Source organism: Somniosus microcephalus, chromosome 2 (assembly GCF_052327205.1).
Source record: "Somniosus microcephalus isolate GS21.2 chromosome 2, FLI_Smic_1.0, whole genome shotgun sequence".
In the NCBI taxonomy this organism is placed as follows: domain Eukaryota; kingdom Metazoa; phylum Chordata; class Chondrichthyes; order Squaliformes; family Somniosidae; genus Somniosus; species Somniosus microcephalus.
The window spans coordinates 61628243-61648523 of record NC_140988.1 but is presented as its reverse complement, the minus strand read 5'-3'; the positions used below and the strand labels follow the sequence as shown (position 1 = coordinate 61648523).

The window sequence follows — 20281 nt, the reverse complement described above, 5'->3', positions numbered from 1 at the left end:
GAGACATAACCCAGAATGGTAGCTCCAAGAGGATTATATGAAATTGAAGAGACAAACAATGAATGTATTTACGTAGTGTTTACATAAAGCAATAGGGCAGGTGAATGGAGTTGAGGCAGAAGATCAGCCATGATCTCATTGAATGGCGGAGCAGGCTCGAAGGGCCAAATGGCCTACTCCTGCTCCTATTTCTTATGTTCTTATGTCCTCGGGGTGTCCCTGGCTTTACAGCCAATGGCTTACTTTTGATGTGACGTCACTGTTAGGTAGACAGAAGTAGTTGGCAATTTGCACACAGCAAGGACCCACAAACAATGAATTAATGGTAGTGCTGGTTGAAGGAGGAATGTTGGATAGGGCACTGGGCCCTGCTTTTCTTGAAATAGTACCATGGGATCTTTTACATCTACCACAGCAGGCAAAAGACACTTCAGATTAACATCTCATCTGAAAGAAATTGCAACTCTTCCTCAAGTACTGCACTGGATGTCAGCCTAAATTATCTGCTCAATTCCATAGTAAGGCTAGAACCCACACCCTTGTGTCTCAAGAGACACGAATGCTACCAACTAAGTTAAGGTGACATTTGGGTTCTGTTATTGATTTATGAAGGAAAATGTATCAGTTTGAGATGAATTGCTAGCTAAATCCAAAAACAAGACACACCTAGGCCCAGAAATTCGGGTCTCCACGGGTGAGTACGCATGGGGTACTCACCCGTAAGCCCAATGGAAGTGCCGGTTTCCTGCATGCGTGGGAAACCGGCACTTCCGTTCCCCTGAACGAAGGGGTTCAGAGGTCGAACGCGCTGCGCGTGTGCATCGAACTTAAGTTTTTTTTTGCAGGTTTTCCCGGGAGGGTAAGTCTCCAGAAGTTAGACATGTAAAAAGCAGGTGTAAGGCCTGCTTTTTACAAGGTAAGTGGTGAATTAATTAAAATTAAAACATTTTTTCCACAGGTTTATTATTTTTAAATACTTTAAAGCAAGGTAAGTTTATTTTTAGCCCCGTTAGAAAATAAAATTATTTTTTTCAAAAATTTAAATTATTGTTTAAAATAGTTATTTCATGTAATTTATAGTTTATTTAAAAAATGTGATTTAAAAACAAAATTATTTGAAGATTTAGTGCTGTTTTGGGGCCGTAGTATTTATAAGTCTTGACAGCTCTTCCTGTCAATCTTATGAATGGAGCATTCCCTGCTCCGATTGGCTACCCATGGCCCACGTGATCCCAGGGGATGCATCGAACTAACTGCGCCCCTGGGATACGCAAGCACTGCACGCCGGCAGCTGGACCAGGCCCCGGATCGGAATTCCACGGGAGCCCACAGCTCAACGGCCGGCACGCAAGGTAAATGCAGATCGGGGGCTTGCACCCGCGGGAAGCCCCCGACCCGAATTTCTGGGCCCTAGTCTCAATACTCGAACAATAATGTCTTAACATAAGAAATAGGAGTAGGCGATTTGGCCCTTCAAGCCTGCTCTGCCATTCAATACGATCATGGCTGATCTTCTACCTCAACTCCACCTTCCCTCACTCAACCCATATCCCTTGATTCCCCAATTATTTTGATCTGTGCTATTAATTCATCTATTTTGTTGCGAATGCTTCGCTCATTTATAGTGCCTTTAGCTTTAACTTTCTTCTATTTTTCCCTGATGTCACCTTAGTCTCTAATGCTGCATTACCTTTGTTAAGCTCTCTATCTCTTCTTGACCCACTCTGCTTATTTTTACCCAAATTGCTACTCTGCTCTACAGCCTTGACATGTCTCTTACTGCTTTTGAATTTACCTTTTCCTGAATCCTCTGACCCCCCGCCCCTCCCCCCTTCATTAGTTTAAAGCCCTATCTACTGCCCTAGTTATTTCATTCACCAGGACACTGTTCTCAGCCTGGTTTAAGTGGAGCCTGTCCCAACGGAACAGCTTCCTCTTTTCTTAGTACTGGTGCCAGTACCCCATCAAGTGAAACCCCTGCCTCCCGCACCACTCTTTCAGCCACGCATTTCATGTTCGAATCTGTTTGTCCTTGTGCCAATTTGTGCGTGGCTCAGGTAACAATCCAGAGATTATTACCTGTGAGGTTCTGCATTTTCATTTTGGCTCTAGCTTCTGAAACACTCTCAACAGAACCTCATTTCTGTGTTGTTGGTTCCTACATGGATCATGACAACTGGATGCTCCCCCTCCCACTGCAAGTTCTTCTCCAGTCGTTACACTTCAGTAGTTGGAAAATACCATCAAGATGCCAGTCAAAAACATTTTCAAAAATAAATTTTGTGCACCAATCATGCCAGCAGTTTTTATTTGGAGATGCAGAGTTTAGAAATGGTGAAATAACCGATTACCAAAAATTCACAAAAGGCACCTTCCTTTGAAACTAAACTCTAGTGTCATTTGGCTCCCTAAGCATATGGTTTAGCTGATGAGCATTTTGTCCTATATTAGAATTGCCAATGCTATCGAGCGTTTTTTTGAAGCCAATCAGAGAGTATTCTTGCCTGATCTTGCACAAATTTCCGAATACTCTGTTGTTAGCTTTAATGAAACATTTAGTCTCAGAATTCAGGATATTTTATCATTTACTTGTCCTCCAAATTGTGTTCTATGCTGTCCTTTTTTTGTTGCAAATCTCCTACTTTTAACTGAAGGACACCCTGATTCTTCCTGAAAGCTGGCATTTATGAACCCATTAATGGAAAGGTTACTTTTGTAACTAATGTGGTTGTGACTGTTGGGGTGATGACGACTTGTGAGCTGTGTACATACATCATAGTCACAGTAGCCTGTACTTTTACAATGTTACATGCAGTAGTTCTGGTATTAAAGCTGAAATTGTAGAGAGGAATAATTGTTTAATACTCAGCAATGCCCTTGGGGGTGAATGCAAAGATACAGGCTTACATTTGCATATATATAATGCTATTAACCATGCTGTGCGGCAGTGACCCCTAATACTGACTGAAAGAATACTGCTTCGTGCTAATGACATGATGGGTATGTTGTCACTATTGTAAAACAAAATCCCTTTTGGTTAGTGAAAGGTATACATAGGGTTGCAAAATTCTGGGAATTTTTAAAAGAGGAAACTTTCCATGGGAATTTTTGGGAGTTTTGAGTTTTTTTGCACACTGATGGTTTTTGTCTCTGACCCTTATATTATCTTTGTCGTCAAAATAAACATACTGTTCCATACATATAAAAACAGGCTTTCAAAACTTTATTTAGGTTATAATTTTGAACTTTTATTGAACCCCCACAAAAAAGACCCATCTAAAATAAAATAAAAAGAGCGTCAGCTTATTTAGCCTGTAATTTGTCCTTATTTTGTCCCTTTGAGTCTTCTACTCATGAGTCTTCTGAGTCTTCTACTCCTCATTGCTCCTCCTGATTCTCTGACTCTGGCTCTGACGTGTCCATTTCCTCCTCTGTGTCAGTGTCTAGCTGTGTGGTGGACACTTCTGTATCTGGCTCAATAAGTTGTAGGTTCGCCCGGATAGCCACCAGTTTCTCCACTCTCTTGTTAGTCAGCCTGTTGCGCACCTTTGTATGCGTATTCCCAAAAAGTGACCAGTTTCGTTCAGAGGCCGCTGATGAAGGTGGGATTTGGAGTATCACCGATGCAATAGGTGACAGGGCCTCAGATGCACAAAGCCCCTTCCACCAGGTATGCGCACTGATATGCTTGCATGATTCCCATATCCCATCCCCATTCCAAAGACCTTGCTTGGTAGAGAACTTTGCCCACATCCAGATTGAGATGGTGTGAGAGGGTAGAAATCACACTATAAGCGCTGTTGATCTGTTCTCCAGAAAGTATTGGTCTCCCAACATGCTTTGGGTCCAGCATGTATGCTGCAGCATGAATCGGCTTGACACAAAATTCTTGACGCGTCTGTATGAATTGAACAATTGCCTTCTCCTCTGCTTTGAGCAGCAGGGATGTGGGTAGGGCAATGCTGATTTGTTCTTTTAAATCAGTAAAAAGCCTGAGAACATCTGACAAGACAGCGTCATCTCCTTCAATCTGAGCAATTGCAGATGCTACTGGTGAGAGTAGTTTAAGGCTGCTAACCACTCTCTCCCAAAACACATCATCCAGCAGTATTTTCTTGATGGTGGTTTCCATATCCCCAGACTGGGATATTGCCATTTCTTGCAGCGACTCCTTACCCTCCAGAAGGCTGTTGTACATTATGACAACACCACCCCATCTAGTGTTGTTGGGCAGCTTCAGTGTGGTGTTCTTGTTCTTTGTCATTTGCTTGGAGTTGTAGGTTGCTGCAACTACCTGTTTTCCCCTGACGTACTTAACAACTTGCTTGGCTCGCTTGTACAATGCTTCCATGGTTCTCAAACCCATGATGTCCTTGAGGAGCAGGTTAAGCCCATGAGCTGCGCACCCAATAGCCGTAATATGAGGGTAGGCCTCCTCCACTTGAGCCCAAGCAGCCTTCATATTCGCAGCATTGTCAGTAACTACTGCAAAGACCTTTTGTGATCCATGATCGTTGATGACCGCTTTCAACTCATCAGCAATGTATGTGCCTGTGTGTCTGTTGTCCTTCGTGTCTGTGCTCTTGAAGAACACTGGGAGAGGAGTGGAGACTATGTAGTTTATGATGCCCTCCCCTCGTACATTTGACCACCCATCTGAGATAACTGCAACACAGTCTGCCATTGCTATCGTTTCTTTGAGCTTTCCTTGGACTCTGTTATACTCAGCCTCCAGCAAATAAGTAGACAAAGCATGTCTGGTGGGAGGACAGTATGCAGGGCGAATAACATTGAAAAATCTCTTCCAGTACACATTGGCTGTGAGCATGAGGGGTGAGCCTGTTGCATATACAGCTCGAGCAAGGCACTCATCTGTATTCTTCTGGCTATGGTTATCCATTGTATCAAAGAACCTTCCAAGTGGGCCAGGAGTTGCTGATGATAAGGAGCCTGATGCTGAATGAGAACCATCATCTTCTTGAATGGAAGCAGAGGAACTCTGGGCTGACTGCTGTGAGCTTTGAGTGAAGTTGTTGCATTTGGATAAATGCTGCTGCATCTTTGTGGCATTCTTTACATATGGCTTTCTACAGTGTTTGCACACGTACACAGTCTTTCCATCTTTAATGCCTGGGGTAAAATCCTTCCACGCATCCGACGGTAAACGTGGCATTGTTCTATGCAGAGAAATAAAGGGCATTCATCTCTGTGTCGAACTGCGGTCGATCAGCACAATTGCAACAGGGTGAGTACATTTTTGCTGATGCTCCATGTGATGGAAGCATGACCTGTACACACACGACGCTACATCACCAATAGTGTATTATTTTGTATATTTTAAATTGAAGGACAACAGAGTTCAACAAATAACTGGTTTATTTGGTATAAAGTCTGATTTACTTACTGCATCATCACAACATCAGCAGAAAACAAAATGACTTCCCTCAGGACCCCTAACCTGGATCTTAAAAAAACTATAGCAGTCTTACAGATGCCTGCAGGCCAATCACAATTCGATATGCAAATATTACAAATAGAGGGAGCTAATCGCTCATCCACTCATCCAACCAATCAGAACACACTTGTTCACAGTCACACACAAAACTTGTAATTATTAAAACAAGCCAAGTAAGAAGATAAACATATATTGATTAAGAAATTCCTTAATAATTAAGATTCCATCTCTGTTAGTAATTTTAAGAGAGGACCTGTGGGAAAAAAAAAAGAAAGAAATACAAAAAAAACAATGTTATGCTAGCATGTGCTTTTTTGGGCAAAATTCCCAAGCTAAACTTCCCGTGGAAAATTTCCGGAAATTTACCGGAAACTTTCCACCCCTTTGCAACCCTAGGTATACATATTGCATGAATGTATATGGAACCTTGTACTCCAATTTTTTATGGAGGTGAAGCAATTTATTAGGAACGTAGAAACAAGACTAGGCCATTCAGCCCTTTGAGCCTGTTCTGCCATTCAATTAGATCGTGGCTGATCTGTACCTCAACTCCATTTATCTTTGTTTCACATCCCTTGAATACCCTCTATTGATCTCTGTCTTGAAAATTTCAATTGAACCAGCATCCACAGCCTTTTGGGGGAGCGAGTTCCAGGTTTCCACTACCCTTTATGTGAAAAATTGCTTCCTGATTTCACTCCTAAATGGCCTCTCTCTAATTTTAAGATTACGCACTCTTGTTCTGGATTCCCCCACCAGAGGAAATAGTTTCTCTGTATCTACTCTATCGAATCCTTTGATCATTTTAATGGCCTTGATTAGATCACCCCTCAACCTTCTCAACTCCAGGAAATACAAGCCAAGTTCATGCAATTTGTCTTCCCAATTTAACGCTATAAGCCTTGGTATCATTCTGGTGAATCTGCAAAGGCCAATATATCTTTCTTGAGGTTCGGTGCCCAAAACTGAACTCAGTATTCCAGATGGGGTCTAACTGAAGCATCACTTCCTAGCTTTTAGGGATTTGTGTACATGGACACCTAAATCCCTTTGGTCCTCCACAGCGGCTAGTCTCTCGCCATTAAGAAAATATTCCAATTTGCCTTTGATCCACAGTGGATTACCTCACACTTCCCCACATTATAGAAACATAGAAACATAGAAGATAGGAGCAGGAGTAGGCCATTCGGCCCTTCGAGCCTGCTCCGCCATTCAACGAGATCATGGCTGATCATCCAAACCCTAGCACCCGGTCCCTACACCGACAGCCATCCCACCCAAGCCCTATCCCCGTGTATTTAATCCCCCCTAACACTAAGGGCCAATTTTTATCATGGCCAATCAACCTAACCCGCACATCTTTGGATTGAACTCCATCTGCCATAGTTTTGCCCACTGACTTAGTCCCCCTATGTCGCTTTTTAACTTCATCTTCCTATTCACACAACTTACTGTGCCCACTAACTTTGTGTCATCTGGGATATACAACTCTCTATTTCTTCATCCATGTCATTAATATATATGGTGCAAAGCTGAGGACCCAGAACAAATCCCTGGTGGAACACAACTTGTCACGTCCCACCTATCAGAGAATGAACCCTTTATCCCAACTCTGTCTCCTGCCTCCCAACCAATTGCTGACCCATGTCACAAGGTTACCTCCAATTCCGTGTGCGCACATTTTTGGTAATAATCTTGTGTACAGAACCTTGTCAAATACCTTCTGAAAGTCCACATAGACAATATTTATAGACACTTTCTTATCCACCATACTACTGAACTCAAAAAAAAAAAAAAAAAAAAAAAAAAAAAAAAAAGTTCCACTAGATTTGTCACTTGACTTACCCTTCACAAATCCATGCTGATTCTGTTTGATATGCTGATACCTGTCCAAGTGTTCAGTCACCCTGTCCCCAATGATGGATTCCAGTAACTTCCCCGTGATTGATGTTGAAGTGACAAGACTGTAGTTACCTGGTTTCTCTCCCTCCCTCCCTTCTTCAATACGGGAGCGATATTTGCAATTTTCAAAACCAATGTCACAATTCCTGAATTTAGAGAACTTTGAAAAATGATGACTAATGCATCTACAATTTTGCCTTTGTCTCAATTATCCTGGTATACTTTGAGTACTTTCCTTTTGCAATATTCAGTCATAGGTTGTGCATGTTTATGTGCTTATGAATGTCCTGTACTAATATTTTCACAGCATTAAAACTGAAACACAAGACCCCTCATCATCCTGGCGATCGCTCATTCCAGTCATTAAAGTTGATATCAGTACAGTAAGTAAACTGTGTTATTTTCAATTCCAAGAATTCCTTTGCAGCATTCTGTTGAGGAGAACTATAACTGATATTTCATATTACTGTGTAATAATTTTTCAGGCTGCTGTTGCATTATGGTTACTGCAAAAGTGCAATTCTGTTGTTGAAGTTTTGTTTCTGTAATTGTCTGTGACTCAGATTTGGTTTAGCATTTTCTTGTTTTATTATTTATTCTTGGACTGTCTAAGCAAACAGTGTTTATACACAGCACTTTTATAAATTACAGTGAAACTGGCTTGGATCTTTGTAACTGAGTTCAGGTGACCTGTGCAAACAACTGGTTTCAGTGCAAGTAAAATATTACTCTTTCTCTTTGGGATCGGCAGCCAATAGTCACTGGACTAGGAGGCCTTTGATGTTTGGTCGATGGTATAATTTATTAACAGAAGTGCTTGAATATTTTCTTTTTTTAGTTATTGTCCATTTTGTCAAATTATTTTTTGTGTATTCATTTTTAGCTTTTCTGAACAGTGTACCAACTAAGAATTGGATTTTAGTAAAGATAAACAAGAATGTATACTTCTATTCACCAGTGTTCAAATGCCAATCATTATAATGCTAATAGTTCTTAGATATTCTTTTTCTCCCCATAATGCTGCTTTAAACAATTTATCATGTTCCTATACAGGGACATTTACATGTCTAAATACTAAAATCATTTTTGAATATGGTAAAAAATCAAATTTTAAAATTATAGCTTGTGTTTGCTAGTTGTAATCTTCAACCATTAAGTTTTCTTTTGTAGAATATGAATCTAGTACTTTATTAAATCATTCACCATGTAATGGAAAGCAATCTCAAATGTTGTGCCTAGTTTCTACTTTTTAAAGTGCACACTAATGAATACTTAGTGCTTTATCACATGTTTTGGAACTGGATTACAGTCTTTAAAGGGAAGGGTAACTCAGAGTTTATTATCAGTGTCAACTACAGCATACCTTCTAGTCTTGTTTCAGTTTTATTTTCTGAAACTAATTTTCAGCTCCTCTGTACAAAACTATCTGTTGAAGTTGCTGAGGGAAGTAAGGATGGAAATTATGGAGGTGTTGATCACAATCTTCCAATCCTCCTTCGATACAGGAGTGATGCCAGAGGATTGGAGGATTGCAAATGTTGCACCCTTGTTCAAAAAAGGGTAGAAAGATAAACCTAGGAATTACCGGCCAGTCAGTTTAACGTCGGTGGTGGGGAAGCTTTTAGAAACAATAATCTAGGACAAAATTAACAGGCAGTTGGACGAGCATGGACTAAAAGTAGAACCAGCACGGATATGTTAAGGGCAAACCATGTTTGACTAACTTGATTTAGTTTTTTGATGAGGTAACAGAGGGTGGATAAGGGCAGTGTAGTTGATGTTGTTGTTGATGGACTTTCCAAAGGTGTTTGATGAAGTACCATATATTAGGCTTGTTAGCAAAATTGAAGCCCATGGGATAAAAGGGCCAGTTGCAGCATGGAGACAAAATTGGCTAAGGGATAGAAAACAGAGAATTGTGGTGAATGGATGTTTTTCAGTATACATTAATGACTTGGAATTGGGGATACAGGGCACAATTTTGAAATGTGCAGATGACACGAAACTTGGAAGTGTAGTAAACAATGTGGAAGATCGTAATAAACTTCAAGAGGACATAGACAGGCTGGTGGAATGGGCCGACACATGGCGGATGAAATTCAACGCAAAAAAGTGTGAGGTGATACATTTTGGTAGGAAGAATGAGGAGAGACAATACAAGCTAAATGGAACAATTTGAAAGGGTGTGCAAGGAGAGACCTGGGGATATTTGTGCACAAGTCTTTGAAGGTGGCAGGACAGGTTAACAAAGCAGTTAATAAAGCACATGGGATCTGGGGCTTTATAAATAGACGTATAGAGTACAAAAGCCAGGAAGTTATGCTAAACCGATATAAAACACTAGTTTGGCCCCAGCTGGAGTATTGTGTCCAATTCTTGGCACCACACTTTAGGAAGGAAGGACGTGAAGGCTTTGGAGATGGTACAGAAGAGATTTGCTAGAATGGTTCAAGGGATGAGGGATTACAGTGACATTTAAAAAAAATTAGTTTATGGGATGTGGGTGTTGCTGGCAAGGCCAGCATTTATTGCCCATCCCTAATTGCCCTTGAGAAGGTAGTGGTGAGCCGCCTTCTTGAACCGCTGCAGTTCATGTGGTGAAGGTACTCCCACGGTGCTGTTAGGGAGGGAGTTATAGGATTTTGACCCAGCGACGATGAAGGATCGGCGATATATTTCTAAGTCAGGGTGCTGTGTGACTTGGAGCTGGTGGTGTTCCCATGCGCCTGCTGCCCTTGTCCTTCCACAATATTTATGTGGCTGGTCCAGTTAAGTTTCTGGTCAATGGTGACCCCCAGGATGTCGATGGTGGGGGATTCGGCGATGGTAAGGGGAGGTGGTTAGACACTCGCTTGTTGGAGATGGTCATTGCCTGGCACTTCTGTGGCGTGAATGTTACTTATCAGAACGTCGTCCAGGTCTTGTATGTTTGAGGGAAGGTCATTGATTAAGCAGCTGAAGATGGTTGGGCCTAGGACACTGCCCTGAGGAACTCCTGCAGCGATGTCCTGGGGCTGTGATGATTGACCTTCAATCACTACAACCATCTTCCTTTGTGCTAGGTATGACTCCAGCCAGTGCAGTGTTTTCCCCCTGATTCCCATTGACTTCAGTTTTACGAGGGCTCCTTGGTGCCGCACTCAGTCGATCGCTGCCTTGATGTCAAGGGCAGTCACTCTCGCCTCACCTCTGGAATTCAGCATGGATAGACTGGAGAAGCTGGGGTTGTTCTCCTTGGAGCAGAGAAGGCTAAGAGGAGATTTGATCGAGGTGTTATAAAATCATGAATGGTTTAGATAGAGTAAATAAAGAGAAACTGTTTCCAATGGCTGAGGGGCTGATAACCAGAGGGCACAGATTTAAGGTGATTGGCTAAAGAATCAGAGGTGACATGAGGGAAAACTTTTTTACGCAGTGAGTGGTTAGAATTTGGAATGCAATAGGGTGGTGGATACAGATTCAATAGTTACCTTCAAAGGGGAATTGGATAAATACTTGAAGTTGAAAAAATTGCAGGGATATGGGGAAATAGTGAGGGAGTGGGACTAACTGGATTGCTCTTCAAAGGAGCTGGCGGAGACTCGATGGGCCGAATGGCCTCCTTCTGTGCTATACTATTCTATGATTCTGTGCTTTTAAATACTGGGCAGACACTTGAATAATGTAGAATTATAGAATGATACTGCACAGAAGCACACCATTCAGCCCATCGTGCCTGTGCCGGCTCTTTGGTAGAGCTATCCATTTAGTCCCACCCTGCTGTTCTTTTTCCATTGCCCTGTACATTTTTTCCCTTTGAGTATTTATCCAATTCCCTTTTGAAAGTTACTTTTGAATTTGCTTTGACCACCCTTTCAGCCAGTGCTTTCCAGATCACAGCAAGTTGCTGTGTAAAATTTTTTTCCTCTTGTCACCGCTGGTTCTTTTGCCAATCACCTTAAATCTGTGTCCTCTGATTACTGACCACCTGCCACAGGAATCAGTTTCTTCTTATTTACTCTATCAAAACCATTCATCCTTTATCAAATCTCCTCTTAACCTTCTCTGCTTGAAGGAGAATAACCCCAGCTTCTCCAGTTCTGCCACATAATCGATATCCCCCATCACTGGTACCATTCTAGTAAATCTCTTCTGCACCCTCTCCAAGGCCTTGACATCCATCCCTAAAGTGTTGCTCAGAATTGAACACAATACTTCAGCTGAGGCCTAACCAGTGTTTTATAAAGATTTAGTGTAATCCTTGCTTTTGCACTTATGCCTCTCTCAGTAAAGCCAAGGATCCCATATGCTTTTGTTTTTAACAGCCTTCTCAACTTGCCACTGTCAAAGATTTGTGTACATTCACAGCCAGGTGACTGTTACTGCACCCCCTTTAAAATTGTGTAATTTAGCTTATATTGTCTCTCCTCATTCTTCCTACCAAAATGCATCACTTCACACTTCTGTGTTAAATTTCATCTGCCATGTTTCTGCCCATTTCACCAATCTGTCTGTGTCCTCCTGAAATCTGCTACTATCCTCCTTATTGTTTACAACATTTCTGTGTTTTGTGTCATCTGCAAATTTTGAAATTATGCCCTGTATACCCAAGTCCAGGTCATTACACCAACAACAGGCCATTCAGCCTGACGTCAGTGGTGGGGAAACTTTTAGTGACAATAATCCGGGACAAAATTAATTGGCATTTAGAAAAGTATGGACTAATAAATGAAAGTCAGCACCGATTTGTTAAAGGCAATTCGTGTTTGACTAACTTGATTGAGTTCTTTGATGAAGTAACGGGGAGGGTTAATGAGGGTAGTGCAGTTGTTGTGTACATGGACTTTCAAAAGGCTTTTCAAAATTAAAGCCTATATGGGAATAAAGGGAAAGTGGCAGTGTGGATATGATATTTGGCAAGGGGCAGAGTAGCAGTGAAGGAATGGATGGAAGTATACAGCGGTGTTCCCCAAGGGTCGGTATTAGGATCACTGCTCTTTTTGATATATATTAATGATCTGGACTTTGTTCCCGATTGTTGCCTCTAAAAGTTTCCCCACCACCGATGTTAGGCTGACTAGCCTATAATTGCTGGATTTATCCCGCTCCCCTTTTTGAACAGGGGTGTAACATTTGCAATCCTCCAGACCTCTGCACCACCTCCATATCGAAGGAGGATTGGAAGCCTCCACAATTTCCACCCTTACTTCCCTCAGTAACTTTAGGATGCATCCCATCCAGATTGGGTGACTTTTCTGGTTGGAGCGCTGCCAACCTTTCAAGCATCTCTAATTTTTATCCTATCCAATACCGCTGCTACATTGGCAGCATCCTCTTCTCTAGTGAAGACAGATGCAAAGCACTCATTTAATACCTCTGCCTCCACAAGAAGTTCTCCTTTTTTGTCCCTAATCAGCCCCACCTTTCCTTTGACTACCCTTTTACTATTTATTGTTTATAAAAGACTTTCAGGTTTCCTTTTATGCTAACGGCTAATCCATTCTCATACTTTCTCTTTGCCCCTCTTTTTCCCTTTTTTAGATCTCCTCTGTACTTTCTATATTCAGCTTGGTTCTTTTATATTATGAACCTTACATTTGTTAGAAGCCTCCTTTTTCTCTTCCAATTTAATTTCTATATCTTTAGTCATCCAGGGAGCTCTAGCTTTGGATGCCCTTCCTTTCCCCCTCGTGGAAATGTGTCTACTCTGTACCCGAACCAACTCCTCTTTTGAAGGGCTCCCATTGTTCAATTATTGTTTTGCCTACCAATTTTTACTAATCCACCTGGTCAGATTCCTTTTCAATCACTGAAGTTAGCCCTCCTCCAGTTAAGTATTTTTATGCTTGATTATTCTTTGAACTTTTCCATAACAATTTTAAACCTGATGATATGATCACTGTTCCCCAAATATTCCCCCACTGAAACATGCTCCATTTGCCCCACTTCATTTCCCAGAACTGGATTCAGCACTACTTCCTTCCTCATTGGGTTGGAAACAGAGTGATCAAGAATGTTCTCTTGCACAAATTTTGGAATTCTTCCCCCTCTTTGCCCTTTACAATGTTATTTTCCCAGTATATTATGATAATTAAAATCCCCCATTATCATTACTCTAGTTCTTGCACCTTTCTCAAATTTGCCTGCATATTTTCTCCTCTATCTCCATCCCACTATTTGGTGGTCTATTGTATGCACCCAGTAGCGTAATAGCTCCTCTATTGTCCCTTAATTCTAACCAAATAGATTCCGTCTTTGACCCCCTCAACTACATCGGGCCAGAATTTGCGGTGGTTATGACTGTGTACTCTGAGTACGCTGTCATACCGCCTTTGAAATTGACAGCAAGTTCAGGATTAAGCGCATGCGCTAAATCCTGAACTTACGATCTGTCTAGTTCCGACTTGATAGATCATCCGCACTGACACCACACCGGCATTGAAAAGCTAATTGCTGGTGCAGTGTTGGGCTAATTGCCTACCAACTGCCCAGCAATTACATATGAAAATTTTACTGCTGGTGGAAACAGGCGCAGGGCCTGTTTCCGCAGAATAAGGAGTATAAAAAATCTTCATCTGATGCTTTATTACTGTATTGGATGCTTTTATTTCAATTAGATGACATCCAGGAACATTGTAGAACCTGAGTGTCTCATTTGGGACGGCACATGGAGAAAATCTGAAATAGCACAAATTGACGGGCATACACACAGAATCAAGTATTAAACTACACAATAATTAGAACTGCAATTCTTCATATTTTGATAAACAAATGCTTGATCTTATCCCATATCACACTCGCGCCATCAATTCATTAGACAAGAGGCAAAATGCAAAACTCACTTCGGACAAAGGCTTAAGAATCGGAATATCCTGGTTTTAATTGAAAGCAAAATCGGAGCTATGTGCATCCAAAGTTTATTGCAACGTTTATTTTCCAAATATAAATGCTTCAAAGATCAATTCTCAATGAGAGACCTTCTGCTTCCTGATTGGAGCACCGGCCCACGTGATCCCAGGTACACATCCGCACACGCTTCGCCTCTGGGATCCATGAGCCATTACGCTGCCCTTTAGTACGCACCGTCAAACAGCAAGTTTGTGAAGGAGGGCTCCCATCAGGTAAGTTCGCATTCTATTCGGATGCCAGTGGTGTACTCCGTAGGTACGCCGCTGACTGCAAAGTCCAGGCCATGATTCCTTTCTAGTGGTACAATAGTTTCTTTGATCAATACTGCCTCGCCTCTGCCTTTTTTTCCTTCCCTACCTTTCCTGAATAGCTTGTAATAGGAATATTAAGTTCCAAATCCGCCCCCTTTCTTCAGCCAGGTCTCTGTTATTGCCACTATATCATAGTCACATGTGGTGACTTGTGCCTGCAGCTCACCTTATTTACCACGCTACGTGCACATGCACTCCAAATCCATCTTGGGCTGCTTCGCATGTGCCCCTGTCTGATCCCTCCTGTTTCTGAACTATTCTTCACTCTAGTGCTATTCGCCTTTCCTAGTCCTCAGTGCACCTTATTTCTCCTCTCTTATGTTTCATCCTGATGCTCATCCTCCTGTCAAATTTATCTTAAACCCTCCCCTACAGCACTAGTTTAAACCCCCCCTCCCAATGAGGACATTGGTCCCAGTTGTATTGAGGGCTAAATCGTCCATATTGGTTTGTTGCCTCCCTGGTGCCAGGGTCAAGGATGTCGCTGAACGGCTGCAGGGCATTCTGAAGGGGGAGGGTGAACTGGCAGAGGTCGTGGTTCACATTGGGACCAACGACATAGGTAGGAAGAGGGATGAGGTCCTGCAGCAAGAATTTAGGGAGCTAGGTAGTAGATTAAAGAGTAGGACCTCAAAGGTTGTAATCTCTGGATTACTCCCGGTGCCACGTGCTAGTGAGTATAGGAATAGGAGGATAGAGCAGATGAATGCGTGGCTAATGAGTTGGTGCAGGAGGGAGGGCTTTAGTTTCCTGGATCACTGGGCCTGCTTCTGGGGAAGGTGGGACTTGTACAAGTCGGACGGGTTGCACCTGAACCAGAGCGGGACAAATATCCTTGCGGGGAGGTTTGCTAGCACTGTTCGGGGGGGTTTAAACTAAAATGGCAGGGGGTTGGGAACCTGAGCAGGGAGACAGAGGAAAGGAAAACAGGGATAAAAGATAGGAAGGAGAAAAACAGAAGTGGCAGTCAGAGAAATCAACGGTTTAAATCAAACGAGGCCACAATAAATAATAATTCTAATAGGTCTAAGAGCGTTAAAAAAACAAGCCTGAAGGCTTTGTGTCTTAATGCGAGGAGCATTTGTAATAAGGTGGATGAATTGGCTGCGCAAATAGAGGTAAACGAATATGATTTGGTTGGGATTACGGAAACCTGGCTCAAGGATGGCCAAGACTGGGAACTCAACATCCAGGGGTATTCGATATTCAGGAAAGATAGGCAAAAAGGAAAGGGAGGTGGGGTAGCATTACTGGTTAAAGAAGGGATTAATACAATTGTAATGAAGGATATTAGCTCTGATGATGTGGAATCTGTATGGGTAGAATTGAGAAATACCAAGGGGAAAAAAACATTAGTGGGAGTGGTATATAGACCTCCAAACAGTAAGGCGGAGGTTGGGGATGGCATTAAAAGGGAAATTAAAGAAGCGTGCAATAAGGGCACAGCAGTCATCATGGGTGACTTTTTGTACATATAGATTGGGCCAACCAAATTAGTAACAATACTGTGGAGGAGGAATTCCTGGAGTGTTTACGGGATGGTTTCCTGGACCAATATGTCGAGGAACCAACCAGAGATCAGGCCATCTTAGACTGGGTATTATGTAACGAGAAAGGATTAATTAGCAATCTTGTTATACGAGGCCCCTTGGGTCGGAGCGATCATAATATGATCGAATTCTTCATTAAGATGGAGAATGAAGTCATTGACTCAGAGACAGGGGTCCTCAATTTAAATAAAGGAAACTACGATGGTCTGAGGAGCGAGTTGGGTAGGATTGATTGGGGAATGGCACTCAAAGGGTTGATGGTGGATAGGCAATGGCAAACATTCAAAGACTGAATGGATGAGCTACAGAATTTGTTCATCCCAGTTTGGCATAAAAATAAAACAAAAAAGGTGACTCAGCCGTGGCTAACAAGGGAAATTAGGGATAGCATAAGATCCAAGGAGAGGACATATAAATTGGCTAGAAAAAGCAATAATCCTGAGGATTGGGAGCAGTTTAGGAGTCAACAAAGGAGGACAAAGGGATTAATTAAGAAAGGGAAAATAGAATATGAGAGTAAGCTAGCGAGTAAACATAAAAACTGACTGTAAAAGCTTTTATAGATATGTGAAGAGAAAAAGATTGGTGAAGTCAAGCGTAGGTCCCTTACAGTCAGAATCAGGGGAATTTATAATGGGAAACAAGGAAATGGCAGACCAACTAAATACATACTTTGGTTCTGTCTTCACAAAGGAGGACACAAATAACCTCCCAGAGATGCCGGGGAACATAGGGTCTAATGAGAGGGAGGAACTGAAAGAAATCAGTATTTGTAAGGAAATGGTGTTAGGAAAATTGATGGGACTGAAGGCTGATAAATCCCCAGGGCCTGATGGTCTACATCCCAGGGTACTTAAGGAAGTGGCCCTAGAGATAGTAGATGCATTGCTGGTCATCTTCCAGAACTCGATAGACTCTGGAACAGTACCCATGGATTGGAGGGTAGCTAATGTTACCCCACTATTCAAAAAAGGTGGTAGAGAAAAAGCGGGGAATTATAGACCGGTAAGCCTGACATCGGTAGTGGGGAAAATGCTAGAGTCTATTATAAAAGATGTAATAGCAGAGCACTTGGAAAGCAGTGACAGGATCGGACAAAGTCAACATGGATTTACAAAAGGTAAATCATGCTTGACTAATCTACTGGAATTTTTTGAGGATGTAACTGGTAAAATGGATAAGGGAGAACCAGTGGAAGTGGTGTATTTGGACTTTCAGAAGGCTTTCGATAAGGTCCCACATAAGAGATTAGCGTGCAAAATTAAGGCACATGGGATTGGGGGCAAGGTATTGACTTGGATAGAGAACTGGTTGGCGGACAGAAAGCAAAGAGTTGGAATAAATGGGTCGTTTTCCGAGTGGCAGGCAGTGACTAGTGGGGTACCGCAAGGATCGGTCCTAGGACCCCAGCTGTTCACAATATATATTAATGATCTGGACGAGGGAATTGGATGTAATATTTCCAAATTTGCAGATGACACAAAGCTGGGTGGGAGGGTAAGCTGTGAGGAGGATGTCGTGAAACTCCAGTACGATTTGGACAGGTTGGGTGATTGGGCAGAAACATGGCAAATGCACTATAATGTGGATAAATGTGAGGTTATCCACTTTGGTGGCAAAAACAGGAAGGCAGATTATTATTTGAATGGCAATAGATTGGGAGCAGGGGAAGTGCAAAGAGACCTGGGTGTTATTGTGCACCAGTCGCTGAAGGTAAGCATGCAGGTGCAGCAGGCGGTTAAGAAGGCAAATTGTATGTTGGCCTTCGTAGCAAGAGGGTTCGAGTACAAGAACAAGGATGTCTTGCTGCAGTTGTACAGGGCCTTGGTGAGACCGCACCTTGAGTATTGTGTGCAGTTTTGGTCACCTTACCTGAGGAAGGACGTTCTTGCCATGGAGGGAGTGCAGCGAAGATTCACCAGGCTGATACCTGGGATGGCAGGAATGACGTACGAGGAGAGATTGTGTCGATTGGGCTTATACTCACTGGAGTTTAGAAGATTGAGAGGGGATCTCATCGAAACCTATAAAATTCTGTCAGGTCTGGACAGACTAGATGCAGGAAGGATGTTTCTGATGGCCGGGGAGTCCAGAACCAGGGGTCATAGTCTAAGGATAAGGGGTAAGCCATTTAGGACTGAAATGAGGAGGAATTTCTTCACCCAGAGAGTGGTGAACCTGTGGAATTCTCTGCCACAGAGGGCGGTAGAGGCCAGTTCATTAAATATATTCAAGAAAGAGTTGGATATATTTCTTAAGGCTAAAGGGATCAAGGGATATGGGGAGAAGGCAGGGACAGGGTACTGAATTTGGATGATCAGCCATGATCTCATTGAATGGCGGTGCAGGCTCGAAGGGCCGAATGGCCTACTCCTGCTCCTATCTTCTATGTTTCTATGTAGGTCCATCCTGCCCCAAGACTGGTCCCAATGCTCCATGAATCTGAATCCCTCCCTCCTGTACCATTTCTCCAGCCACGCGTTAGCCTGTCTTATCCTACTATTGGTGCAGCACACTACCTCTACAGCATTAAGGCGTATGATTTATAGATTTTAGAGACGGATTACAGATGAGGTGCCATATAAATAGGGAAAACTTAACAAATACAAATACCCATATAGGTTACCTTTCCTTTTAACTTGTTTTTTTTTATAATGTACTGTATATTAACAAAAATGTTAAAGTGTATTATTGTTGCTTGAGAAACTTTTAGAGTTTGGCAGCTTAGTTTTATTGTTTAGTGTATATGTTACATGTGTGATGCTGAAAACACTGGTAATTATTACCGATTACCCCTCATTAGTTCAGTTGTACTAATTAAATATTTTGTTACTAGGGTCGTTTGGCATTTGGGAACCGCTTTTTGCCTCAGACGCTCTGCATAAATTTTGATGATGCTTTCCTGACCTATACTACGAAACCACCTTCTAGCCATCTTGACCAATTTATGCACATTGTGAAGGGAAAATTGGAAAATGTTCGAGTCATGCTAGTTCCTAGTCCGAGACACGTTTCCCTGCAAAATGATGAGTATGAAGAATTTCTGTTTTGTAGTAATAATAAATATATATTAAATGTAATAAATTATAGAGATATAGTATTCCCTTGTATTATGAATGTTTATTTGTAAAGGACTGAGTATTTTTCCAATTTTATAGTTCTCAAAATATTTGAGTTATCACTTGTTACATATGCGAATATTTGTATTATATCTGCAATCGTGCATAAAACACAGACTACCAAATGTTACAAGAATAAATTCAGTGTTCTACAGGATGTCAACCTGTTGTTTCTGATAGCTGAAGCAGTAAGAATGTAATAATCAGTATTTCTTAGTTACATCACATTTATATTGGATGTTTGTTTTAGCTCAGGTGTATATTAATGCATTCAGATTATTTTTTAATCCTCAAATTTCTTAACAATCTATTGTTTCTGGTAAAGAGCAAACATATTACTTCACTTAGAAGCAGAAATAATGAAATTATGTTGGAGAGCACGTCAGAAACTGTTAAAGAATGGATAGCCCACTGAATTTTTATTTCATCCTAGACTTTATAAAGGAAGAAACATAACTAATTTGTCAATTGCATTGGTCATGCCTTATTTTATCCTGGTTGGAGAGAACGAGGGGGTAGTTTTTTGTGGCGAGCTGTCCTCTCGTGAGTCATGACGTTCTGCTCCAGTGACATTAATGGGAACAATAGGTTGAGGACAAGTCTTCTGATTCACAATGTCAGTGGATAAGAACTTAGAATTACATAGAATATATACAGCACAGAAACAGGCCATTCGGCCCAACCAGTCCACTCAAGCCTCCTTCCGTCTTTGCTCATCTAACTTTATCAGCATAACTATTCCCTTTCTCCCTCATGTTTATCTAGCCTCCCCTTAAATACATCTATACTATTTGCCTCAACCAATCCCTGTGGTTCCAAACTTCATGTAAGATGGGACAGAGCTCTACATAACCACGATAGGGTTCCCCTTGTCCTCACCTTTCACCCCACCAGCCTCCACATTCAACGGATCATCCTCTGCCATTTCTGCCACCTCCAACGTGATCCCACCACCAAACGCATCTTCCCCTCCCCTCCCATTTCAGCATTCCGTAGGGACCGCTCCCTCTGAGACACCCTAGTCCACTCCTCTATCACCCCCAACACCCCTTCCCC

At 42.0% G+C, this 20281-nt stretch overlaps 1 protein-coding gene across 9 annotated transcripts in view; it reads left to right on the top strand.

The window, feature by feature from the left end:
- bltp1 (bridge-like lipid transfer protein family member 1) overlaps nt 1–20281 on the top strand; it is a 567108-nt gene that overhangs the window by 60813 nt on the left and 486014 nt on the right. For all 9 annotated transcript variants that reach the window (XM_086009761.1, XM_086009749.1, XM_086009753.1 and 6 more), the window contains exons 8-9: nt 7665–7740; nt 18943–19136. In XM_086009761.1, the coding sequence (XP_085865887.1) occupies nt 7665–7740; nt 18943–19136 (270 nt within the window). The remainder of the gene's footprint in view (nt 1–7664; nt 7741–18942; nt 19137–20281) is intronic.